The sequence below is a fragment of the Schistocerca serialis genome, chromosome 6 (genome assembly GCF_023864345.2).
Source record: "Schistocerca serialis cubense isolate TAMUIC-IGC-003099 chromosome 6, iqSchSeri2.2, whole genome shotgun sequence".
Classification (NCBI taxonomy): Eukaryota; Metazoa; Arthropoda; class Insecta; order Orthoptera; family Acrididae; genus Schistocerca; species Schistocerca serialis.
In genome coordinates this window covers 359280348-359308174 of record NC_064643.1, presented here as the reverse complement: position 1 = coordinate 359308174, position 27827 = coordinate 359280348, and the positions used below count along the sequence as shown (strand labels likewise).

The 27827-nt window shown below is 40.6% G+C and overlaps 1 protein-coding gene across 2 annotated transcripts in view; it reads right to left on the bottom strand.

Moving 5' to 3' along the window:
• LOC126483938 (tRNA selenocysteine 1-associated protein 1) overlaps positions 1-27827 on the bottom strand; it is a 62182-nt gene that overhangs the window by 20766 nt on the left and 13589 nt on the right. Inside the window, exons 2-4 of one of the 2 annotated variants that reach the window (XM_050107222.1) lie at positions 22823-23020; positions 21471-21627; positions 17527-17695 (exon numbers count right to left, since the gene is read on the bottom strand). In XM_050107222.1, coding sequence (XP_049963179.1) covers positions 17527-17695; positions 21471-21627; positions 22823-23020 — 524 coding nt within the window. The remainder of the gene's footprint in view (positions 1-17526; positions 17696-21470; positions 21628-22822; positions 23021-27827) is intronic. The other variant, XM_050107223.1, reaches the window with a different exon arrangement.

Sequence of the window (27827 nt, the reverse complement as noted above, 5' to 3'; positions counted from 1 at the left end):
ATGCTGATTATTTATCAAAATTTAGGCAGTGGCGGGGATCAAACCCGGGACCGAAGACGTTTTTGATTATGAATCAAAGACGCTACCCCTAGACCATGGGTTGTTACTGACCATTTAAGGACTCTGGTGACATTTACACTCTCTTCACGCATAACAGAGTTGTTAACAGAGGTCAGTCCGGTCACGGCCCTAGCTGACCACCCAGGTCACTGGATCATCAATATGCGATTACTTTGTGTGGGAAATAGGGTTGTTGATAAAATACCGGTTTGTTGTTGTTGTGGTCTTCAGTCCTGAGACTGGTTTGATGCAGCTCTCCATGCTACTCTATCCTGTGCAAGCTTTTTCATCTCCCAGTACCTACTGCAACCTACATCCTTCTGAATCTGCTTAGTGTATTCATCTCTTGGTCTCCCTCTACGATTTTTACCCTCCACGCTGCCCTCCAATACTAAATTGGTGATCCCTTGATGCCTCAGAACATGTCCTACCAACCGATCCCTTCTTCTGGTCAAGTTGTGCCACAAACTTCTCTTCTCCCCAATCCTATTCAATACTTCCTCATTAGTTATGTGATCTACCCATCTAATCTTCAGCATTCCTCTGTAGCACCACATTTCGAAAGCTTCTATTCTCTTCTTGTCCAAACTATTTATCGTCCATGTTTCACTTCCATACATGGCTACACTCCATACGAATACTTTCAGAAATGACTTCCTGACACTTAAATCAATACTGGATGTTAACAAATTCCTCTTCTTCAGAAACGCTTTCCTTGCCATTGCCAGCCTACATTTTATATCCTCTCTACTTCGACCATCATCAGTTATTTTGCTCCCCAAATAGCGAAACTCCTTTACTACTTTAAGTGCCTCATTTCCTAATCTAATTCCCTCAGCATCACCCGACTTAATTAGACTACATTCCATTACTCTCGTTTTGCTTTTGTTGATGTTCATCTTATATCCTCCTTTCAAGACACTGTCCATTCCATTCAACTGCTCTTCCAAGTCCTTTGCTGTCTCTGACAGAATTACAATGTCATCGGCGAACCTCAAAGTTTTTATTTCTTCTCCATGAATTTTAATACCTACCCCGAATTTTTCTTTTGTTTCCTTTACTGCTTGCTCAATATACAGATTGAACAACATCGGGGAGAGGCTACAACCCTGTCTTACTCCCTTCCCAACCACTGCTTCCCTTTCATGTCCCTCGACTCTTATAACTGCCATCTGGTTTCTGTACAAATTGTAAATAGCCTTTCGCTCCCTGTATTTTACCCCTGCCACCTTTAGAATTTGAAAGAGAGTATTCCAGTCAACACTGTCAAAAGCTTTCTCTAAGTCTACAAATGCTAGAAACGTAGGTTTGCCTTTCCTTAATCTTTCTTCTAAGATAAGTCGTAAGGTCAGTATTGCCTCACGTGTTCCAACATTTCTACGGAATCCAAACTGATCTTCCCCGAGGTTGGCTTCTACTAGTTTTTCCATTCGTCTGTAAAGAATTCGTGTTAGTATTTTGCAGCTGTGACTTATTAAGCTGATAGTTCGGTAATTTTCACATCTGTCAACACCTGCTTTCTTTGGGATTGGAATTATTATATTCTTCTTGAAGTCTGAGGGTATTTCGCCTGTTTCATACATCTTGCTCACCAGATGGTAGAGTTTTGTCAGGACTGGCTCTCCCACGGCCGTCAGTAGTTCCAATGGAATATTGTCTACTCCGGGGGCCTTGTTTCGACTCAGGTCCTTCAGTGCTCTGTCAAACTCTTCCCGCAGTATCGTATCTCCCATTTCATCTTCATCTACATCCTCTTCCATTTCCATAATATTGTCCTCAAGTACATCGCCCTTGTATAGACCCTCTATATACTCCTTCCACCTTTCTGCTTTCCCTTCTTTGCTTAGAACTGGGTTTCCATCTGAGCTCTTGATATTCATACAAGTCGTTCTCTTATCTCCAAAGGTCTCTTTAATTTTCCTGTAGGCGGTATCTATCTTACCCCTAGTGAGATAGGCCTCTACATCCTTACATTTGTCCTCTAGCCATCCCTGTTTAGCCATTTTGCACTTCCTGTCGATCTCATTTTTGAGACGTTTGTATTCCTTTTTGCCTGTTTCACTTACTGCATTTTTATATTTTCTCCTTTCATCAATTAAATTCAATATTTCTTCTGTTACCCAAGGATTTCTACTAGCCCTCGTCTTTTTACCTACTTGATCCTCTGCTGCCTTCACTACTTCATCCCTCAAAGCTACCCATTCTTCTTCTACTGTATTTATTTCCCCCATTCCTGTCAATTGCTCCCTTATGCTCTCCCTGAATCTCTGTACAACCTCTGGTTCTTTCAGTTTATCCAGGTCCCATCTCCTTAAATTCCCACCTTTTTGCAGTTTCTTCAGTTTTAATCTACAGGTCATAACCAATAGATTGTGGTCAGAGTCCACATCTGCCCCTGGAAAAAAAATACCGGTATTCTTCAAAATGACATCGATATATATCAGAGATATTTCCTTCCCTGATATATTGATATAAAAAATGGCAATATTGAGTGCTCGTATTTTTATTTTATATTTTTTCCCAATTTTTGGTAAATACTGGAAGTTGTGCTTTTGGAATGTTAGTAGAATGTAGTTTTACTTTCACTGTGTGAAGCAAGTATATGTGGAATGAAAGAAGTCCTAACAAGATTTCCAATGTGGAAAAACAGCACACCAGTTGCATTAAAAAACAATTTTTAGCACAACTTGAAAATGATGAACAAAAATGTAAATGACAAGATTGGTATTTGGGTGGGTACAGAAGTGTGAGGAGAAATGCTGACATAATTGGATATCAGTGCTACCAACACAAGCTGCAACATTTAGCTCCACAATGCAATTTTGACATTACAACTGCTAAGTCATTGGCATTTGCAAAAATGAAAAAACAGAGAAGTCGATATGAAGTGTTCCCAACAAATCTGATATGTGACGAAACTGAATGATGGACCCATCGGATACCATTTATTGTGCCACTTACATGCAGCTATCACTGTTAGAAAAGTGGTCATTGCCAAGCGTGAACATGCATCATTTTCCCTTCAATTCTTGCTCCAAAGGGGATAGGCAGCCTGCTAGCATGATGATGTTCAAAATGTCTAATAATAAATCAATACTTAAATATACAAATTTAAAATTGGCATTACATTTACAATGTGCAGCAGATTTTTTACGGGCAGGTAAACAGATACTTTTTCAGTCAATATATTGATTTTTTTCTGGTTTTTTGAGAGCCAATAATGATATTTTTTAAATATCAATGTATTGGATTCCTGATATTTTTAAAAGTATCAACAGTCCTATTTCCAGCAGTGACAGCAACGTTGTGAGGGGTGTGTAGAAGATGAAGATGACTTCTCGGAAGGTGACTTGTGTCAAACAATTGTACCTCAGTAAGGATAGATTGGTACTTTTTGAACAGCCCTCACATAACAACTCAACTGTATTCACTGGACAGCTTTTTATATCAGTATGACAATAATTAGCTGTCCACCAGAAGGAATGATCACTTCCAAAACCATGACAAAGAATGAAGTTAACCACCCAGATGCACAACACGCAGCTGAGCACAACATGCTCAATTTCAACGACCACTTCACAACCTGGGCCATCTGAATCCTTCCCTCAACCACCAGTATTTCTGAACTACGCAGATGGGAATTATCCTTGCGACACATCCTTCACTCTCATAACCATCCTGGCCACAATTACCAATACCCCACAGTCCCCACATCCCCCTCCCAACAGTTCCCCTTCTTCTGTCCTGTCATCCCCTCTGAATCAATGTCATCTTCATTGTAAACTGCACCACACCATCTCTGGCACCTGTGCATCACATGCCTAGCACCTAACTAGTTAGCAAACCTACTGCTCCCTCTGAGCTGCTAGCTGCCCACCCGTCAACCGCTCTTTCTACCTCCTCCCTCCCTCTCCTTCTACCAGCACCCTCCAACCACCCAACACAACCCCTACCCCACCCTATACCACATACCAAAATGCAATACAGCATCGTGTTTCCAGCCGCCACAATGCAGGGGCACAGAAAGAGAGAGGAAGAGAGGGCTGGGGGGGGGGGGGGGGGGGGGAGGTAGAGGTAGAGGTAGAGAGAGAGAGAGAGAGAGAGTAATCTGGCTAGACAAAGGATTGACTCTGAAAGCTATAAAGTTTTCTTTCTTTACCTTTCACGTGTGCCTGCTGAGGTCTCAATGCTTCTACTGTGAGTGGTCTCCTTTACTCCTAAACCAGTTAAATAATACTTATTTTAATAAGTGTCATCATACAAAAGTTTGCTTGTTGTCTCAGGTATATTGTCACTAATGCCAAGTATCAGCCAAACTGCTTGCAATAGTGTGGGCACTGATAGTGTTTCGGAATGGAGTAGGAGGCAACAGGGTGTTTTGTACTGAGTTTAACGGGTACATTTGTCAGCTTCACTGCATTGTCGTAAAGTGTGTCTTTAAATATCTCGTCTTATGTTGTTTATTTCGTACCAGAGATTTGATGATGGGGCTATCCCAAGTTACCCAATAAGATGATAAGTAAAAATTATATTGCAACTGTATTACCATTCAGCGCAAAAGATGGACACACATCTCCTGAGAGACTTTTTGTTGAAAGTGATAAAATGTACCTTATTTGTACTGGATAAATGTGTGGATCAGTCCCACTGTTTACATTTCTTTTGATTAATGTATTTTTTTAAAGGTCTGCATTTGATTTGTTGAACAACTGCCTCTTGAGAATAAGGGCTTATATTTCTGGCTTCTCTTTGCCCAAATGGTATTCACAATGTTATTCAGAGTAGTCAGAGGAAATCTGCAGCACACTATTATGTAAATTCTTGACTGGTTACAGTGCTTACATGAACTGACTCCTGTTTCAGAAGTGTTCCCCAACTTTGCTGTGACCTTTACTGGTTTTAATCATGTCTAACATGAAGTTGTTCTTTTAATGAATCATATTAAATCAGCTACGTAATTTGCAAAATATACTCATTTCCTAGATGAGAATTTTGAATTTGTTGAACTTCTACCCACCTCGGTAAGGCCAATGATGTCAACGACCTTAATGTTCACTTTCATCTATAATACTATGCAATATTACAGAGAGTCTATGACTCCACAGGAGAAACACAAGAATGATAGGATAGTTTTATATCACTCATATTTAATTAGCAAAGTAGAAGGAAAGACAAAAGTGTATCAAGATGTGCTCCACATCACCCTGCATACAAAAAAGCTGCTGAACTGAACATCACGTTTTTGCTGCTGTTGTGGGTTTTTTCACTGCAAAGATTGATTTAATGTAGCTCTCTGCACTAGTTTACCCTACGCAAGTCTCTTCACCTCTCTGTAACTGCAGACTGCATTCACATGAAGCTGTTTGCTGTAACCAAGCTTTGATCTTTGTCTGCAATTTTAGCCTCTTTTCTCTCCACTACAAAATGAACTGTTCCTTGATGCTTCATTATGTATCCTGTCAACCAAAGTATTCTTTTAGTCTACTTGTGCCTTACTTTTATTTTCTTCCTGATTCAATTCAGTATCTCTTCATTCATTATTCAAACTACTCAATCTTCCGTACTCTTCTGCAACATTACAGTTCAAAAGCTTTTTTTCCCATCTTGTTCTATTATTTATCGTCCACGCTTCACTTCCATATAAAGTTCTGCGTCAATCAAATACTATCAGAAGAGACTTTCATTTTCTGCTTGCTTTATATATGGATTGAATAACACTGGAGACAGGCCACAACCCTGCTTCACTTTCTCCTCAAATAATACCTCCATTTCTTGTCCTTCAACACTTACAATCGTACTTCGTAGAATAATTCTCACTCCCCCCCCCCGCTTAATTCAGAATCTTGAAGAGCATATTCCAATCAACAGTGTGTCAAATTTTTAGATGCATATTTGTCTTTCTTCAATCTATCTTCTAAGGTAAGATGCAGGGTTAAGTACTACTATACACTTCTCCATAACCCAAATTGGTTTCTCCTTCCCATGCCTCACCCCAGGTTGACTTTACCAGTCATTCCATTCTTCTGCATATAATTCATGTTAATATTTTGTAATCATGATTTACTGAACTGGTAGTTTGGTAATACACCTGTCAGAATCTCCCTTCGCTGGTGTAGGGATTGGTACATTCTTCTTCAAGTCTAAGGATATTTCGTCTCCCTCACATGAATTGCATAATGGGTGGAACAGTTTTCTTGTGGTCGATTCTCCCACAGATCTTAATAATTCCAAAGAAATGTAGTCTACTTCAAGTGACTTGTTTCAGCTTAAATCCTGTCAAATTATTCTCGCAGTATCGCATCCCCAAACCCACTCTTCTTGCTGCTTGGTCTTTTATGTAAAATCATCTTTAAATTTACTTCCCTTGCACAGCCCTTCCATCTTTCAGACTTCCTTTCTTTGCTAACAAGGGAACCTCCCCATCGCACTCCCCTCAGATTTAGTTATAAGTTGGCACAGTGGATGGGCCTTGATAAACTGAACACAGATCAATTGAGAAAACAGGAAGAAGTTGTGTGGAACTGTGAAAAAATAAGGAAAATATACAAACTGAGTAGTCCAGGGGCCAAATAGACAATATCTTGGAGAGTGGGAGCTCAGGAGCGCCGTGGTACCGTGAGCAGCTGCAAAACGAGAGGTCCTTGGTTCAAGTCTTCCCTCGAGTAAAAATTTTACTTTCTTTATTTTTGCATAGTTATTATCTGTCCGTTCGTTCATTGATGTCTCTGTTCACTATAATAAGTTTAGTGTCTGTGTTTTGCGACCGCATCGCAAAACCGTGCGATTAGTAGACGAAAGGACGTGCCTCTCCAATGGGAACCGAAAACATTTGATCGCAAGGTCATAGGTCAACCGATTCCTCCACAGGAAAACACATCTGATATATTCTATACGACACTGGTGACGGCATGTGCGTCACATGACAGGAATATGTTGTCGACCCACCTAACTTGTACACTTGGCGAATGGGTAAAAAGATTCTTCTACCTTGCCCGATTTAGGTTTTCTTGTGTATGTGATAATCACTCCCAAAAAAGTGATGAAAACATAAGAGTTTGTCACATAAACTTAAAATAAAAAATTAAACTTTTCACTCGATGGACGATTTGAACCAAGGACCTTTCGTTCCGCAGTTGCTCACGTTACCACGAGACCACGGCGCTCCTACAATGTTAGTGTCCTTAATGTTGCATATCTTGCCATGAACTACTCAGTTTGTATATTTTGCTTATTTTTTCACAGTTCCACACAACTTCTTCCTGTTTTCTCAATTGATCTGTGTTCAGTTTTTCAAGGCCTATCCACTGTGACAACTTATAACTAAATCTGAGGGGTGTGTGATGGGGAGGTTCCCTTGTAAGTACTGGCTTGCCAGCCAAGTTTTTGATGCTCATACTGCAGCCTCTCTTTTCTCCAAGGGTTTCTTTAATTTTCCAATACATGTCATCTACCTTTCACCACAGCCATGCATGTGAGTATGTTCAGTGTTATCAAACTAGGTGCTTTCAATTGTGTAGCAAACATCTATGTCCATTTTTTATGTACTGGAGGGATGTTCTGCAGAAATCACAGAAAAAATTTTAAAAAGTGAAGAAAATAAAATAAAAAACATAATGCCACATTGCAAATTACTAATAACACATTATAAATTCATTCATTGCTGAATAAAATTAGCAACTACTCAGAATAATACACTGCATCATAAGCTGAAAAAAAAAGAATCTATATTCAGAAGCATGAACATACAGCATGCATAGGCAGCACAACATTCTACACAAGGCAGAATGGCAGAACTTTCACAAACAATTTTCTGATTACAGTAATTCAATAAAAGCTAAAAAATTTATATTTTACCAAGCAACACACATTCAGAACATGGGATTTGCATATGAAATAGGCATTCAATGCTTACACAAAATTTCAAGGGATTTACAGAGTACTTAAATTAAAAATAACAGCTAGGCACAAAAAGGAAATACGTAGGTTGATACATAAAACAAATGGATGTGTGTGGCAGAGTCAAAAGTGTGTTACTGAATTAACAGAAGTTTGTAGATAATTATCATTTCGAGAGGGGGGGAGGATGCTTTAAAGGGAAGGATTCAATTCATAAACTTCAACTATATGCTACAAACTGTGTATTATTACTGGGAATGTGTCTACTCAACAACAGTGCTAATGCAAACATAGTCATTCATTCATTCCCGTGTCTAGTCAGCATTTCCAGAATGCAGCAACTCCAATGGCCCTGTTATTTGCCTCTGTCAAGGCCTGTGTGGTGCAAGGTGTTCCAGAAGTGGGGATATAAGCAAATGACCTTGTGTTGTTCCAGACTCGCAAGACACCTCTCCATTACATGGAAAGGATGCTCACCATTTATGCATGTTGGTCATGCAACAGGGGACATCCATCCTAATGTGACTGATTGATATCCAAACAGGGTAGGGCATATAGTTTCCTGGGGCTAGTTCTTCCTTCAGTGGGATACCCAACAGCAGTTTACTATTCCAACTGGTGATGTACTTACACGCCATTGCTCCCTTTAGTGACTGAGTCCAAGTGATGAAGCTCTTTTTAGATCAGCCAACAGATTACAGCTTGGTGAGCATACAGTGAATGATGGGGATCACTAATCTGCTTCACCCTCTACATACTGGCAGCAACATCCCTTCTGACAGTGGGAGGAGGAGGGGGGGAGGGAGCTATATCAACAATTTGATAGAGTTTGTCAACTTGAGATGACTTCATACATCCTGACAAGATTCGGACAGACTGACTGACTGACTGACTGACTGCAATGATAACCTGTGTGAAGTGAACAGCTGCACTCCCCACGGGTGAGGTGTAATCTGCAGCTGACATATACCAAGCAAGGGCAGAAGTTTTCATGATGCGAGGGCTAGTTTCCTCAAAATCTTATTCCTTGCACTGACCTGCAGCCTTCTGTTATGGAAATGTTTCTTGAAAGACAGTGTACGTCCAAGACTAGCACCTCGATATACAGATGTAACAATGCTGAACTCATTTGCCTTGTCATGTGACGTCCAACTGTGCCGAACTTCGATATTTCATCAGTGAAATACGCACACTTGAATCTTGTTGGAAAGAAAGGAAGACTGGGTTTAAGTGCCATCAACATCGAAGTCATCAGAGGTGAAGCACAAGCTCAGATTGTGTCAAGGATGGGGAAGGGAATTGGTCGTGCCCTTTCAAAGGAACCATCCTGGCATTTGCCTGGAATGATTCATGGAAATCACATAAAACCTAAATATGGATGGCCTGATGTGGGTTTGAACCATCAGCCTCCCAAATGTGAGTACACTGTGCTACCCACTGTGCCGTCTCACTAGGTGTGTCTAGTTGGGATTTGGCTTTGGCTGATTGAACTCGTAGTAAAGGCCAAGCACATCCAATGATGTAATCAACTTTTCTTCCATCTCTTAAAACATCTTCCCTTGGGCAGCCACTGCTATATTATCAGTGTAGGTGAAATGCCTGGAGTGTTTTGTGAAGGGCTGATCATTATGTATATTAACTGTATTTATCTTACTGTCCTTGGTAAGATGGTTGGTTGGTTGGTTCAGGGGAGGGGACAAAACAGCAAGGTTAATGGTCCCATTACATTTGGGAAGGATGGGGAAAGAAGCCGGCCATGCCCTTTCAAAGGAACCATCCCAGCATTTGCCTGAAGAGATTTTACGGAAATCATGGAAATCTCGATCAGGATGGCAAAAATGGGTTTGAACTGTCATCCTCCTTAATGTGAGTCTAGTGTGCTAATCACTGCACTACCTCGCTTCGTTTGATAAGATGACTTTTGCAAACATAAAAACTAAAAATGAAACTACAGACACAAATCACCAAACTAATCCTCAAAACAAGCAGCTCAGGAAACACTTAAGAATAACAAAAACCAGCTGAAGTCAATGAATCTTTAACTTTCAGAACATGAGCTTTCTTTAAAGGCAGCCAGACATACATAAAAAGAAAAATAAGTGTAACAGCCATAACTGCAGAAAATGTGCATTGTTTTTTGTTTTAGGGCGCAAAAAAACTAGGGTCATACAAGCCCACATCAGAACTGTAGAACACAAAGACAAAGAGAGGAGTTAAAAACAAATACCATCGACAGAAGAGAAGACAGCTAAAAACAGGGGTGTAAAGAAAGGTCTACAAAGTATGTCTTAGAGATATGGAGGTCCAGAATGAAAACTTAAATGGCCTTCGCTGTATTGCTACAACGGATAAAAAGTAAAACGTGGTCAACGATCCATGCGTCGATGCTAAAACTGCCGATAACTAAGACAGCAAACTCAAACAAGAACGTAAGTGGTTAAAAAAAAGGGCATTCCGACAGGTCGAGTGCCATGAGTGCAACGTGGTGGGGGAGCACCACTGGACAAATGGCGATGGCTAAAAAGCCAGTGCCCAATTCACAACCTAGCTAAAATGATCTCCTCACAGCGAGAGGGCCGAGAGGAGGTCGTCCAAGCCATTGGGGGAGGCTTAATAACCCAGAAGTTGTTCCCATGAAGGGAGGACCAGTGGTGATGCCAAAGTGACACCACCTGTTGACAGATAGCAACACAGAGATCATCGGAGGGAATGTACAAGTTAGCAGGCTGAGGTATGAGGACTGCAGCCTTGGCAGCAGCATCAGCAGCCTCATTTCCTATCAGACCAGCGTGACCAGGAACCCGCATGAACATCACAGTGACTCCACCAAGAGTGAGCAAGTGACAGCTTTCCTGGACCTGTTGCACTAAGGGATGGATGGAGTACAGCACACACTGGCTCTGAAGGGCACTTAAAAGAGTCGAAGCACATGATGCAACTGAAAAGCCTGTGTAGGCAGATGTACTACATGGCCTGATACAGGGCGAAGAGCTCTGCTGTAAATACTGAGCAGAGTTTGGAAACCAATACCAAAAAATGTTGGTGCCTATTATGAAGGAACACCAGACACCATGCTCAGTCTGAGAGCCATAAGTGCACACGAAGGTGCTACAGCGAAGTTCCATTCAAAGGCCGTAAAACAGAAGGCAATTGAGTGAGGCTGGAGTAGTGTCCTTAGGAAGTGAATGAAGGGCAAGGTGAACGTAAACCACCACACAAAGACAAGGTGGTGAAGGGTATACATTCACTGGGAAAGTTGCAGGGAGCGTGAAGTTAAGCTGCCAGAGCAAGAGCCAAAAGCAAACTCCAGGAGGTATACGCGATCAAAGGAGTCATCGAAGGAGGCAGCACAGGATGGGTGGCCACGCATGGCAGACAAGAGGCATGCATACCTGCTGAGGAGAGTCATGGCAGTAGGACAGTAGTAGTTCAGCACCTTCTGCATACAGACTCTCAACCAGGTTAGTGTCAAATGCGCTAGTGGACAAACAGATGCCATGATGATGGATAGTACTGAGACGGCATATGAGGGACAGACGTGCAGATGCACATACGAAACACCTGTAGGCTAGTTTCGAGCGGACAAGGGACCAGTACAAATGGAGGAGGGAGGTTTGATCTGCTCCCCAGTAAGTACCACTGAGGACACGTAGAACACTGAGTGACTGTATACAGCGACCTTCCAGGTAAGATACATGAGAGGGTCAATAAAGTTTCCTGTGGAGCATGAGGCACAGGAATTTTGAACGGAAGAGCAACAGGCCCAAGATGTAAGGACAGTGGAAGAAACCGAATGCACCGCCAGAAATTCATACAAACGTTTTTGCCAGTGGAAAAACAAAAGCCAATGTCAACACTCCAAGAGTCAAGGCAACACTGATGACTCTGCTCAATGAGACAGGTCCAGGGGGAACTGCAATCGATGGCAAATTTGTCAATGAAAAGGAAGCAGGAGATGCCTGAGGGGAGACAGGCCATTACAGGGTTAATGGTGATAGCAAAGAGGACGACACTCAGGACGGAACCCTGAGGCACACCATTTTCCTGGATAAAGGTGTCTGACAAAGCAGAACCCATACTTAACTTGAAATCTTGGTCCTTCAAAAATTCCCAAAGGAAATGGGGCAGGAGCGATGGAAGCCCCACATGTAGAGTGTATGGGGGACACCAGTCCTCCAGCAGGTTTCATGGGCCTTCTCCAAATCGAAAAACACGGCCACAGTCTGGGATTTCCACAGAAAACTATTCATGACATGGGTGGATAAAGTGTGTGCAGTGGTTACTAAATTGTGAGACTCAAGAAACTATATCAGCCAGTCATGAATCATATGTTCCATCACCTTGAAAACACAGGTGGTGAGAGAAATGGGGCAAGAGCTAGAAGGAAGGTGTTTGTATTTACCGGACTTAGGTATGAGTATGACAATGGCTTCCTTGCCAGTGACTGGGAAATGTGCCTCTGCCCAGTTGCGGTTATACATTTGAAGCGGAAACTGCTTGCCCGCAAGAGAAAGATGCTGCAACATCTGAATGTGAACATCGCCTGGCCCTGGGGTGGAGGATCAGGATGAAATGAGAGCACGAGCTAGCTCCCCCATAGTAAAGGCGGCATTGTAGCACTCACGATTCTAAGAAGAGAAGGATATCGCCCGAGCCTCCTCCACTTGTTTCTGACAGAGGAAGGCAGGGCGATAGTGGGAGGAGCTCAAAATCTCCTCAAAATGGCAGCCCAAGGTGTTGGAATAGCAATAGGGTCCACGATGACATCGTCTGCTACTGTCAGGCCAAAAACTGGGGAACGGATCTCGGCCCCAGAGAGCCATCGGAGATTGGCCCACATGATGGAAGAGGGAGTGGAAATGATAAAATAACTACTGAGTGAAATCCAGCTAGCTTTTTGACTATCCTGAAGAACGCAACAACACTGTGCAAGCAACTGTTTATAATGAAGGCAGTTTGCCATCATAGGATGATGGTTAAAAACATGGAGAGGACGTCTCCGCGCACGAATTGCATCATGGCATGCCTCAGTCAACCAAGGGACCAGGAGACAGCTTGGTAAAGAGGAAGTGCAAGGAATGGAACGTTCTGCAGCAGTAAGGATAATGTTTGTAAGATATTCTACCTGGTCATCACAAATGGGGAAATGCTGTTCATCGAAGGTCACCATGGAGGAGTAAAACCTCCAGTTGGTCTTAGTAAGCTGCAATTTGGGTGTGCACATAGGTGGTGTAGTAGTCAGCAAACAGATAGCACATGGGGAAATGGTTGCTTGAGTATGAGTCAAGAGAGAACAGACCACTCGAGAGGATGGGTGAGCTGGTGGGCAGTGCAGGATAGGTCCAAATGGATATAGATGTGCATGGAGTCTGAAAGGAACATGGGTGCTCCTGTGTTAAGGCAGAATACGGCACCTCTCGGACAGGTTCTGGGAAATCCCCAAAGAGGATAGTGCACATTAAAGTTACAGAGCAGCAAAAGGGTGAGGTAGCTGCCCAATAATCTGAAGGAAGTCTGTCCTGCTGACATAAAATGACGGAAGGATGTAAACTATACAAACGCAAAAAGGTCAAGTGAGGAAGGAAAAGGCAAACTGCAACAGCTTGAAGGCAGGTAGTCAGGGAGATGTGTTGACTATGAACATCATCCAATATAAGCAGCATGACTCCTCCACGAGATGGAATGCCATCCTTGGGGACAAGGTCAAAATGGACCAGGAAAAAATCTGAGAGGTAAAAGAGGTCATGGGGGGACAATTCTGTGTCAGAGAACAAGTGGACGCTGCAATTCTAAGAGCAGCAGTAAATCCTCTTAGTTGAATTGAAGACCACGAATGTTCCATTGGAGGAGAGTCATGACGAGGAAAAAATGAAGGGATGTCACCACAACGGCTGCAAGTGCCAGCCTTCGGAGACTCGCTACTAAGGGCACGGAGGTAGGAGAATCCTGTTCCATGAGGTCTACAGAAGCGTTGGCATTCTCCTTCTGTGGGCCTGCAGAGTCCAGGACAGACAAACTGTTGGTGGTTCACACCGGTGACATGGAGGTTGGCCTGACAACAGTACGACATGGCTATACCATCAAAGAGGATCTTCAAGTCAGCGATGGAGAAGACAGTTTGCCTTTTTTTGGCTTCTTGCAGTCTTTCCAGCTGGAAAAACATGACTCAGATGTTAGTTGGCTAGGGGGGCATAGGAAGTCTTCACGGGCGTATTCCTTCTGTCCTTTCCAGCCTGCCAGTTGCATAGCAGGTGACTTCGCCCCATGAGGCGAAAAATTGGTGTGTGCTGCACAGCTGGAGGAGTAGGCGGGGACGTTACCATGATGCTGGGTGATTTCACAACCGCAGTGATAAACCTGAGATTACAAGTCTGCATGCCCATGTCCTCCGTGGTGTGAGATAGCAAGAACAGTACTACAGGTGCCAGACTGTAGAACACAGGGTTTCAGACTAGCCAACAACTTGTGAACAACTGGGAAAGGCACTTTTTCCTTTACCCGGATCTCCTAGACAGCCCGCTCATTAAGACACATAGGGTAATTGCGGGAGGGGGCAGCACAGTCACCATTGCAGTTGATGGATCGACGTCGCCACTGCAGTTCATGGAGTGGGGAGGAGGCGGACAATCACACTCGTGAGCATCCCTACCACAGGTTACACATTTGGCTGGGCGTCAACAGGACTCACAAGTGTGGTTGTAATTATGACACTGGTAGCAGTGCATCAGGTTCAGATTATATGGTATGACTGTGATAACTTCATAACCTGCTTTGATCTTTGATGGAAGAACCACTCTATTAAAAGTGAGAAAAAGGGTGTGTGTGGGCATTAAGAAGGCATCGACTTTTTAAGTCACCCACTGAACTGAAATGACACCCTGATAAGAGGGGTACGTTTGGATTTCTGCCTCGGTCAGACCATCGAGCAGCCTAGTGTAAACAATACCACGGGAAGAATTCAGCATTCGATTGGCCTCGACACAAACAGGATAACCATGGAGGAGTGAAGCTGCAAGCAGTTGTTGTGATTGAGAATCAGAAGTAGTCTCCAAAAGCAAAGTGCCTTTGTGTAAACAAGAGCAGGATTTCACACGGCCAGCAACTGCATCAACACCTTTCTGAATAATAAACGGATTTACCGTAGCAAAGGACTGACCATCTTCGGTACATGAAACCATGAGGAACTGTGGTGTAGGTGGGAGGGCCTTTGAATTGTTAGTGTCATTCCGTTTACATTTTGTAGCCGTTGACTGTGGAGATGATTGGCTCATTGCAGGTAAATCCCCCACGGTTGCCAGAGTCTCCGATGGCATGCTCCTCCCAAGTGGGTGCTCCCCTTCAGAAGGGTGCGCACCCGCCTTAGGTGATTGTTCACACCTCCCGAACACCTGACAGAGGGTCCAACCGGCAATTTTGGAAGGTAACAAATCATGCAATCAATCCACCATGTATCAGGAGGTTATGTGCAAACCCTATCTGTCAACCGTGGGCAGGGAATTGTGAATTACCCAGTCACCTGTTATATGTAAAACACGTGGGCTGGCCTTCAGGAGTGCACAGGGAGGAAGAAGAACCTCAAATGCCGAAGGGGAGTAAGGATAGGAGAAGGTGAACAAGAAATAAAAACGGAACAAAAGACAATGGAGAGTATTCTGATACTGACTACCGAAAATGCAGAATATATTTCCAAAAACAGCCCAGGCATGTTCCCCAAGGGAGGGGTAAAAGAACAGCAAGAGGATAAACACGCAGCATGGAAGGAACAAGATGCTCCAAAGGCTGGGGCCCGATGGTAGTCAAAGACGAACCTACCAAAAAGCAGCAAGCCCCCTGGTGGAGGATGTGCATTACCCCAGTTCCCAGATTGAAACCAGATAATGACAAGGGACAGGTACAATAATAGTATGTAACTATTTCAGTTCTAAGTGTGGATATTACATAATGTGCACAATGCAAATCAGAGTGTTTATGTCCAAGGCCAGCCACAAGAGGCTACTAAAAGATATCGACCAAAACAAAACAAAAACAATAGTTAACATTTGGAGAGAGACGAATAAAACGAAAATTGAAAAAGAAAGAGGAGGAGGAAGAAATCAATGGAAAACAGCAAAAGATAGAGATATATGCACAGTCAAGAAATCAGGTTTTCGCGGAATTACTGAAGCACTTACTGAATAGTAACTGCATTCAAAAGAAAAACTGAGAAATTAGAGCTGGTTTCTGAAGACCAATTGTTAGCTTTGTATAAAAAGTGCAAAGTGGAATGACGAAAGTATAATTTAAAGTAATAACAAAACAGGCACACTTATTTCAGAGAGAGGAATAAGAATGAGATAGATAACAAATGTACCAAGGAACCGTGACTGGTTGGAGAAAAACATAGTACAATGGGAGGGTTACAACTGACCAGAATATTATGACCAAACATGTCATTAAGTATTTTATTTTCAGAATTCTGTGGATTAAATATAAAGATCAAATACCTAAATGACTTGGATTGGATTGCAGAATGATGCGGAAAGAAACCAGCCATGCCCTTTCAAAAGGAACCATTTCCGCACCTGCCTTATGCAACTTTCAGCAACTGTGGAAAAACTAGGTGTCGATTGCCAGACACAAACTGAACTGCTGTCCTCTGCAATACGAGTGCAGAGTCTTAACACTGCGCCACTCTACTTGGTCAACAATGCCTTCACAGGTTTAAAAACTGAATCTCTAATAAAGAAGCCTGGCTATTTCTTATTTTGTATTCCATCAGTTACCAACACAAACAATTACAAGTACTTGGTTCAAAATTACAACTTAACCAATCACACACATTTTCATCTTCCTCTCTCTACCTCATTTGTCTTCAAACACGCGTTTCCAAAAGTGAAAGATGAATACTAATGAGACTCAAAACATACAGTGAACCTGATATTGTAATGTGCTCATCCTTGTCTCTTCTACATCTGCTAGTCCTCTAACCCTAACCTTTGATTTTGAAGTCCTGAGAACAATGTAACTAACATGTGTTCAGGCAGAATACTTATCACTACCAGTCTTTAACACATGGAAGCTATTTACATTTCTTTACATTAATTTGTTGTTAACTGAAAATGCATTAATTGAAATAAAACTTTTAGTTTTATTTTGTATTTGTAAAGTTTCAGAAAGTAAATATCTACCAAAGTCTATCTATTTATCTATCTACCTACCTAACTTCCTACTCACATTAATTCACGATACAAACTTTTCACGTATATAATAGATTTTTTTACTTTGTTGTTCTGTGTTTCTGAACTAGTAAATCCAAAAAGAAAAGATCTATCAAAATGATAACTGACAGCAGACCTAAATTACCCACCAGTTTATGTCAGATATTTGTAAACTATACAACACAAGGGAGAATTTGAAATCAATCAATAACATCCTACCAGGACTAGTGCATCTAGACAACAAATGCGAGTTTAAACATGCAGGGGACTGAACATACTGTACTGCTCACTGTTTCACATCATTACACAAATTATGAAATGTGAAACAGCTGGCAGTCCCATACAGTCTCTCAAACACACGAACAAGAGTTACCCTGTGGTAGTAAACCTGTGTGGTTTCGGCACTGCGTTGCTTATTTTGATGGGTTTCCCGCCAAGTCCTTTGTATCCATTCATCTGGATAAGGCACAGCTTCTGTTCCTCTTCATTGGCAAACCTGATGAAGCCATAACCTTTACTGTAACCAGCATTGTCTAGTATCACTGAAACAAAGAACAAGCATCACCAAACGTTCAATGTTTTATTTAAATCAATAAAATAAATAACTCGGTAATACAATACAAAATTTTGACTTCACATATAACAGGGTGGTGTCTCTCACTACCATAATTTTATTGAGCACTGAGTCTATGACTGCTTTTACTCCATGGAAGTTTCCATCATAAAATTAACAATAAATGTGGCACATGGGTGTGTTGATGCTCTCGGTCACAATGCTCTTGGCACCAATCCAATCCTGTACAATTTTCTACATTCCTTTATTCTGCGACAAAAATCTTCTGCTGGACAAAACATTACAACACAATGTAATACAGGCATACTATATGTTTTTTTCCCCAAAACTATCACCAACCCACACTCTCAACAGTAGAAGACACTGAAGGAAACAAACAACTGCTCCAGCCATGTATAACAAGAAATAATATAATTAAGAAGAAATCTGAAGGAACAATGTCTATTTCAATGTTTTATTTCCTATTTTGTGAAGGTGTGATAGCACATGCATACACATGGGCACAAGTGCATGTAAGGTTGACCACAGATTTCTCAGTATTTTCAACAACTTTTCATGTTTGGCTTTACTTAAATTCCCAAATACTTGCATGAGACTTGTTAAATCATTCCAGTGCAGTATAAAGCTCTCACATTTTGCCAACACTGAAAATGTATGATGTCCTCTAAGATATGCTAGATATTTTTTGTCTTCTGAGAATAACAGAGCACAGGATCATGACACGGACAAGTGCACTGTCCAGGTATGTGCCATGAAAGCAAGAAAAGTAAGTACAGCACAGAGAAATGTGGTTGCAAAATGAGAACAAAAATTATATAGTGAAACATGAAACGAACAATAAAAGCCTACCTCATGAGAGATCATTTTGGGTTCTAGAGAAATGTAGAAAATTGTGGCAATACTGCCTCTAAAATGTATCTACGAAGATAGACTGAAAAAAGGAAAACCTATATTTACAGCAGGAATTTTTTTACGTTATGTAAACTTTGAACCCCAACAAAGAATAAATAAAAACTTGGGAGTTTGCCAATGACGTCATAAATCAGTCAGAGCCAGAAATGTACTTGGAAGAACAATTGAAAAAAACAAAGTAAAACAAAGGTAACAGAACGCAGTTGAATTAAATCACATGACAACTCAGAGAATTTGATTACGAAAGGAGACACTGATTACACAATTTTTGCTGTTTGGACAGCAAAATAACCCACGACGACTGAAGTACAGGTGATATAAACTGCACATTAGCAAAAGCAAGGAAAGTGTTACTGAAAAATATTTTAACATCTACGAGGGTAATCCCAAAAGTAAAGTCTCCTATTTTTTTATAAGTACAGAACTCTGTTTGTGTGGCAGTTGGTCACATTGTTATGAAGAGTGCTACACGCGCTGAGGCCCTCATCTCGGCTTGGCAGCCTTAGAGAATGGAGCTCGCGTTGGATGTTACTGCCAAGTGGGAATTGCGCGCAGTTATTCGGTTTTTGAACGCAAAGGGCACTGCCCCGACTGAAATCCACTGCCAACTGACGGAAGTGTATGGTGAGTCCTGCATGGATGTCAAAATGTTCGTAAGAGTATGCAGCTGGTTGGACCGAAATTAACGACAAACAAAGGAGTGGGAGACCATCAATTTCTAAGGAGAGTGTTGAAGGTTGAGCATAGCATGCGTGAAGATCGGCGGATCATCCTGGGTGATCTCTGCGCATTGGTTCCTGAGGTTTCCTGAAGCACCTCTCACAGAATTTTAACGGAAACATTGAACTACTGGAAAGTGTGTGCAAGGTGGGTGCCACACATGCTGACTGAGGACCACACGCAGCAATGAGTTGATGCTTCCCGCACATTTCTTCACCGCCTTGCAGCCAAACAGGCCAATTTTCTGGACTCAATTGTCATGGGTGACGAAATCTGGGCATACCACTATACACCCGAGACTAAGCAACAATCACGCCAGTTCATAACTTTCTGGACAGCATGATGGCAAGCTGGTATGACATGGGCATACAAAAACTGCCACAGGGTCTACAAAAATGCATCGACAGAAATGGTGATTCTGTCAAAAAATAGCTAAATGTTCAAGCTGTAAACTGATGTAAACCATGGTAGAAATAAACAAGTCTATGTACTTATAAAAATAAGAGACCTTACTTTTTGGATTACCCTCACAATATAAATTTAAGTGTTAAGTCTTTCCTGAATGTATATGTCTGGAGTGTAATATTAAGTGGGAGTAAAATATGGACGATAAACAGTAGGGGCAAGAAGATAATAGAAGCTTTTGAAATGTGGTGCTACAAAAGAATACTACAGATTAGATGGCTTAAATTGAACAACCAATGAAGAGATACTGAACCGAACTGGGGACAAAAAAGTGTTGTGGCACAACACTAAACAAAAGCTCTGGTTGATAGGACACATCCTGTGGCATCAACAGTCAATTTAGATATGGAGGGAAGGAAGGGGAGTACATGGGGTAAATACTGTAGAGGGAGACCAAGGCTTGAACATTAATTATTCACCCTACGAAGACTCTGCACAACTGCTGATGGCTGTAGCTTTTTCAATATATGTCTTAGAGCAATGTATCACTTCAAGCCAATACTCACTTGTTTCCACTCCATATCAACTTAAGCTTTCAATCTTGTCTGCTGAATTTATTGTAGTTATATTGTTTCTACGTTAATTTCATCCTGTGATTAAAATTATATACTGAAGACACCCACTGCAGTGTTTGCAATTAATAACATAGTTTATTTCATGAACACATAGGATCACTGGACATATTGTCATATGCTAGCTAACACGATTATGTTGGCTGTGATGAGAAAGCTGTCAGTATCGATGGAGGGCATTTGATTTCAATCAAAACAGCTACTCTCACCAGCTACTATGCTGCAAGTCATCTTAAGATTGAACCATGAATACAGCAAGCAGGTTCATGTGGATGTAGTTTGCAATTTTATGCACAAATGAAGCGGCTTGCAAAGAGCAGAAAATCATGAAGAGCTCCATTCTTTGAAATGAAGACCAAAACAACCCCAAAGGGTATCATACATTCCACTACTGACAGTAAGTTGAGTATCCGTAACTCCACATTTATACATGATAGTTGAGGGGACCTCAGCTGTTCAATATAAAATGTCAAAATCAAAAACACATGCACTGGGAGTGATTATGATACAGCTTTTCAGAGAATATATTCTATGCTTTGGTAGTAATTTCCACACAGCAAACGTGACTCTTGACTCATTATTTTATAGAACTTACAACTTAATAATTGTTTGCCAACACCTCAGAGCTCCTGCCTTAATGCTTTAAAAAGGTTATATTCCTTCCTACAGGTGGAAAGAGTAGAACCCTAGGAACACATTTTACAAAACTACATCAATGAAGTATGAACGGTTTACGGTATGCTACTCATTTTCACAATGTTATTTACGGAGTTATGTTAAATGAGTGTTTTATATACACTTGTGGTCATGTCATCTGAATAACCAGCCAGAAATGGGAAAAACATGAATTTACACTGATACAACCAAACAGTAATATCAACATGAATGGCAACAACCATCATGTTCATGAGTTGAGACTCTTGTGAATGTCAGAAACTCGGAAAAGGCAGTTAAAAATCCTTCATTAATTACATGCAATGAAGTAAACAAACAGTCTACTGCCTAAAAATTCTGTTACTTAACTACCACTACTATCAAAGATAAATATTCTTAATAGACTGACAATAAGCTTACCTTTTGCTGTTCTGATTGATGGATATCGAGATGCAAATGTTTTGTACAGTGTGTAATCATCAACCTCAGGAGTTAAGTCACCCACCCACAGAGAATACTCCCGGTCACCTGACGGTCGGCCTGTCGTCCCAGCATGATTTAGTTTAAATCGTACAGGCTGAAAAATCACAGAATAATTAATATGTTTATGATAATATGTGCATACATACAGTAAACAAATTACAATACTTGGTGGAACAGTATTGTTACTTATCCAATGGACAAAGTCTAGAAGGGAGATCATGATACAGCTTTTCAGAGAACATACTCTATGTTTTGTTAATAATTTATGTACAGCAAAAGTGACTTTTGGCTTATTGTTTTACAGCTCTTACAACAATAATTCTTAGCTAACATCTCAAGGCCCCAAAAATTAGCACCAATGTGCACTAATTGTACTTAAAACAGTTCTCTTCACTGACTAGCACTAATTGCTCACTGCTTCTGTTCAGGATTTACTGCAAATTGTTCAAGAAGTTCACAATTGGGACATAATCTGCGAACTATTATGCTACAATTTTCTATTCATCAAACACATTAACAGGCAAGCAATTTTAAAATGCAACATAAATTTTCAATGAAAATTAGAAGTATGACAACAAAAAGGAATTTCATTATTCTACAAAGAGAATAGAAACACTATGTTGGAAAAAGGTAATTCTGCATACTTGTCAAAAATTAAAGACTGTTATTAAATCAGAATTACCTTTGACATCCATTATGTTAGCTGTTAAATAAACTGGCCAGAGGTAACTAAGTAAGACAGTGACAAGTGTACACACATGAAGAAGGGTAAAAAACAAGAACAAAGGGAATTAGTATAACAGTTCTATGCAATTACAATCATATTCTAGTAATAGTGTTACATTACTACATAGTCTAATAGTGTTCTGTGTATCCACTACTTCTACCAGTGAATAAGATCATTTGGTACAGTTAATATATGAATAAAAATAATTATCCCCAAGCATGAGCACTTGTTTCAAGCAATGGTACCTTTACTTAGTAATTACTAACAGATGCCCTTGTCATTCCAGCTAATTTCAAGAGATTCAGCACTCATATCAGTGAGGCAAACATGTGTCACTGTGTAAAATACCACAATACAAAATTTATGGAATCTGAGTGAAAAAGTGCACTAGCATAATCCAGTTTCCATTTGGAAAGTTTCTGAACTCATAAAGCTAAAACTTGAAACCGTGGTTTGTATACTTTGTGGAAGCATTTAAAAATGAAGAAGCGAAAAGTGTATGGCCTGTTAAATGACCAACTATGTTTAACATGCTTACAAATAGCTGAAATCAAATACTCACTGGATTAGTGTTAGGAATAACTTTTCCACTTAATTTGTGCATTGCATTCAGTGCAGCTTCATCAGTTGCAAAGTGCACAAAGCAGTAACCAGCAGGCTCCCCTGTGTATTTATTTCTCATAACTTTAACATTCTGAGGATTCTCTCCCATTCTTTGAAATGCAGACATAATAAAACTTTCTGTCATATAGGGTTCTAACTGTAACATTACAAAAAGACAGACTTCATGATAGGGAAATACAAGTGTTAAATATTTACAGATGACAACTGAAGGGAAAGTTGAACAGTGATATAATCAGGGTCTTCGCTCACCTGCAACAATTTCTATAGCTCGGCGGTAACGGTTTCTCACAATGTCTACTGATATGCACACAAAAATATAACAGTCTAGTGTATATGTGGGTTTGCAATCAAATAATACAACTAATAACAAACATGTACTAATTTTTATTTCTACTGATTCCTGCTTCGCTTGTAACTTCAAACAGGTGCTGTCAATATAGATTGATCATTGCCTCAATAATTCGAAGCCATTATTTAGAGATTATGAGATATTTGCTTGTAAGCCATATTTTGTATAGTCCACTAAAGGAGATAAACATTGCACAAATATATTACAACACCCAACTTATTTCACACTGATGAGCTTGCAAATAGAGGACAAAAGTAAACACCTAAACAGCACTGTGTGGCACGCATGAAAGAAAGGTGAAGACAATAGTGTCCTTCCTATTAAAATATTACTGCTAAATTTAAGGGACAACCATACAATTAATGCATGAATGTAAGATCTGATGTATTTAACAGAAATCTGGGCTAAACCTCACAAATTTACTCATACTGTGCAAATGGCCCTTTCTTCATTTTTTGCTTTTGTCATTTACTGGTGTTTCTGTTACTGATATATGCAGCACATCTGCAGAAACTATGTTGAAATAATATTAATGATTTCATCCTAAGGTGGAATCTATGTTCTGATGTCAAGCTGCTCTGTAGTGTAGCCCAAAACCAGGTTATGCAGAAAAGTGACAGTTTGGCTGTAGGTTTGTAAGCCAAAAAATGCAAACATGAAGTCTAGGTTGTGGTGACAGACTGCTCTGTAGAGTAGCCTGTGGTCTGTGTTAGCCTGGAAACTGATAGTCTGATTTTCCATCATATTTATTTATACCCAGAATCCTGTGATCTATACTTGCTCTCTCTTATCGTGTGTCCTCAGGGCAATTTCTCTGGTGCTTCAGAAGATATTTTGCAGTTTCGTTTTTTTAAATGAGCAACCGTCGTCAGCCCAAACAAATACTGCTCATAATGTCTTTCATGTGACACATGGCATCAATGGAAAGCATCAATTTCTTTCCCATTATTAACAAAACGATTTTTAAAGCAGAACTTTATATACATATCCATTTCACAGAGTGATCCGAAATTATCCTAGTGCAATATTCGATTTATCAATATGTATTAGCAGGTACAGACAACACGAAGAATAATCAGTACTCCAGCAGAAACTGAGCACAGCTGCTGCATGGCAGCAGCAGTCAGCATGAGCCAGGGTAGTGCTGCTGCTACTGAAGAACCAGTTATTCTTCATGCTTTACTCTTCACGTCTGCCTAGTTTACTTTTTTTACATATGGTGTTTCTTGACGGTTAAGTATGTTGTTAAGATATGTTTATTCAGTTTCTTAATATTATTATAAATGTACTGATGTGTTTCGTGAGTATCGCGAGTTTCATTCTTCCTATGTAGGTTAAATGAGTTTATCAAAACCAGCATCAGGATCCACCCATCCCCCAGATATCACTGTTTCGTGATTAGTCAGTATTGTTCAGTTCATTTTAACTACATACGTTAAGCTTTTACAAGTTAATTAAAGATAACAATTCCAAGTCTGCAGTGTCCTTTGGAAGATTTATATATCTACATCAACATTAGAGGCAGCCAGCATGCGCATCATGCTCATTTGTTATCTGCAACCTTGGCAGCTGCTTGGGACTGAGGTAATGAATAACTCTTGGCTCAAGCACTCATAGTGGAAGGGAAAGTTGCACACAATGAAAGCCCCTGTTTAATTAATTAATTAATTTTCATTTGACAATTTTTTTGTAATTTTAAGACTATGAGCAGCAAATCATTAGTTTTTATAATTTCAGGATGATGCTGTTCATAAACTACACAGGTGTGAATATCAAATTAGGCATTCTTATATCCAGTGGTTATAAGAATGAGCAAAGAAAACTTCAGGAAAAAATCTGACAACATCTGCATCAATGATGCAAATTCCTAATAAAATCAAAAAAGTAGTGGCTCGAAGTTATCCCAGCGGGAACTATTCCGGCTTGTTTTAGAGTCTCTTCTGTAGAATATACGAGGGTTGGAACTTTAATAGTGGCAACTATTTATTTACAGCTTGTATAAAATAGATGCGTGTTTCAAAGTTTTACTGACCTTCAAAGTAGTCACCAGCATTGTGTATAACCCATTGCCAGAAATGTGGAAGTCATAGGATACTCTTAGCAGTGCCAGTTGTGTTGACAGTTCGAGCGGCGTGATCTATTGCCCGACGAATTTGTAGCAGTTCTGAAGCGAATGCCGTGAAGTGTCTCCTTCAATTTAGAAATTGGGTTGAACTCACGAGGGCTAAGTCGGGAGTACAGTAGGTGGTATAGCACTTAGCAGCCCCATCAATCAAACAAATCAGAACAGCTTGTACTGTATGTGCTTGAGCACTGTCCTGCAAAATGAGGGTCAGATCCTGCAGAAAGCGTCATCACTTCTGTCTCTAAGATGGTCGTAGGTTGTGTTCCAAAAATGAACAGCATAGAGACAGAAGTGATGACACTTTCTGCAGGACTTGACCCTCATTTTGCAGGAAAATGCTCAAGAATATACAGTGCAAGCTGTTACTGATTTGTTTGACTGATGGAGCTGCTACATGCTATGCCACCTACTGCACTTCACAGTATTCACTTCAGAACTGATACAAATTCGTCGGGCAATAGACGGCGCCACTCGAACTGTCAACACAACTGGCACTGTTAAGAGTCACTTATGACTTCCACATCGCTGGCAATGAGCTATACACAAAGCTGGTGACTACTTTGAAGGTCAGTTAAACTTTGAAACATGTTTCTATTTTATATGAGCTGTAAATAAATAGTTGCCTCTATTAAAGTTCCAACCCTTGCATGTTCTGTCTGCTAACACTCATGGCAGTTCCTCTTCAACCACCACAACATTGCGACAAATGGCAGTCGAGTGTCTATCAGTACTGCAAGCTAAATGATCACAGTAGGAACTCGCAGCCTTGATGCGCAAGATTTGTCACCAACTCCTTCCCCACAGCACATCACACAGGCCTTGGTGATTGTATGTGACACAGCAGCATTCACCGTATTTACTCGAATCTAAGCCGCATTTTTTTCCGGTTTTTGTAATCCAAAAAACCGCCTGCGGCTTAGAATCGAGTGCAAAGTAAGCGGAAGTTCTGAAAATTGTTCGTAGGTGCCGCCACAACTAACTTCTGCCATCGAATATATGTAGCGCTACACAGGCCTGCTTTGCAGGCACAAAGATAAATACTGGCGCCAAAACCTCTGCATAGTAAATAAATAAGAAAAAAGGAAGACGAACTTTTTCCTCCGCCCCGAGTTTCGACCACTGCATTTTCGTACATTATCCAGCGAAGTAAATACAAATTCCGTATTGTTCATCTTCGAATATAGCAGCATTTCAATGTACTACGAAAATCCGACTGGCAAGACTGTTTGGGGTTTTTGTCGATATGGCCAACTCTACATTCTGAATTTTTTCCTACCTGTGAGAAGAGATGGTTGCTGACAGGAACTTTTATGAATTGTGATTCACATGCAGTATTCTCTTCACCACAAGAATAATACGAATATAAACATTTTGCCATGTATTCTTTGTGGTTGCTGCTATCTCATTTAAATCCTGTCTGCCTAATAAACTACGAAACTAGAGTGAGACAACAGCAAACGCGGGACAATATACGTATCATGTCATGTTTATATTCGTATTATTCTTATGCCTAATAGTGATACAGTCAGAAATGAAGCACGGCAATTGACTAGATTTTTAAACCTAAGATGACTCTAATTTCTGTGGAGAATGTAATGTACTAAAGAGGCGGCTGCAAAGATTTTCAAACGGAGAAAAATTTTCGCTAAACACTCGTTCAGAACATCTTCTATCATACGCAGTCTATTATTTGGTTCTTGTTGATCATTATCAAAGAAAGCAGCAGTGTAAGTAACAACAAATGGCAGTCTCTTGTCATTGTTTCGCTACTGAGACAATTCCTCTCTCTCTCTTTAATTGTAAGCGGCAGTAGCGCGCACATAAGCAAGCCATGCTGCAAGCGGCGACAGGCCGTAAACGCTCATTATCAGGATGCGACAAACAATGCATGACACAGTACAGTAATGCATTTTCATTAGAGTGACGTAAACACCTATAACAAAGAGAACGGCACTTATCAGATCAAAGAAAAATAAGCAATCGATTCAAACCAGACGAAGCACGTGAAAAAGGAAGGGTACCCATATAAATACCGACGGAGCGCATGACGCATAGCAATGACTACCTGGTAAAGCTTAACTGCTAAGCTTACGACTCGAACCAAACTACTGTAGCTGTATCGTCATTCATTCGACCTAAATTGTGTCTCATATTAAAATGAACCAACTTTGTTTCGATTTGGAGGTGCGGCCTAAAACTTTTCTCTCCTCCTGAATTTCGAGTCTCAAATTTTAAGTACGGCTTAGATTAGGGAAATTTTTTTTTCCTTGATTTCGAGTCTCATTTTTCAGGTGCGGCTTAGATTCGAGTAAATACGGTCAATTTATGAGTGAGTCTGAAGGCTGAGATGGCACAGGCTCTACAAATGACTGACGTGCATGGCGAAGGGACTAAGAATTTTACCCAAATGTTGGGATTTCTTCCAAATCCAATTGCATATGGAGTGAGACAAGAATGGTAGCTTGTGTG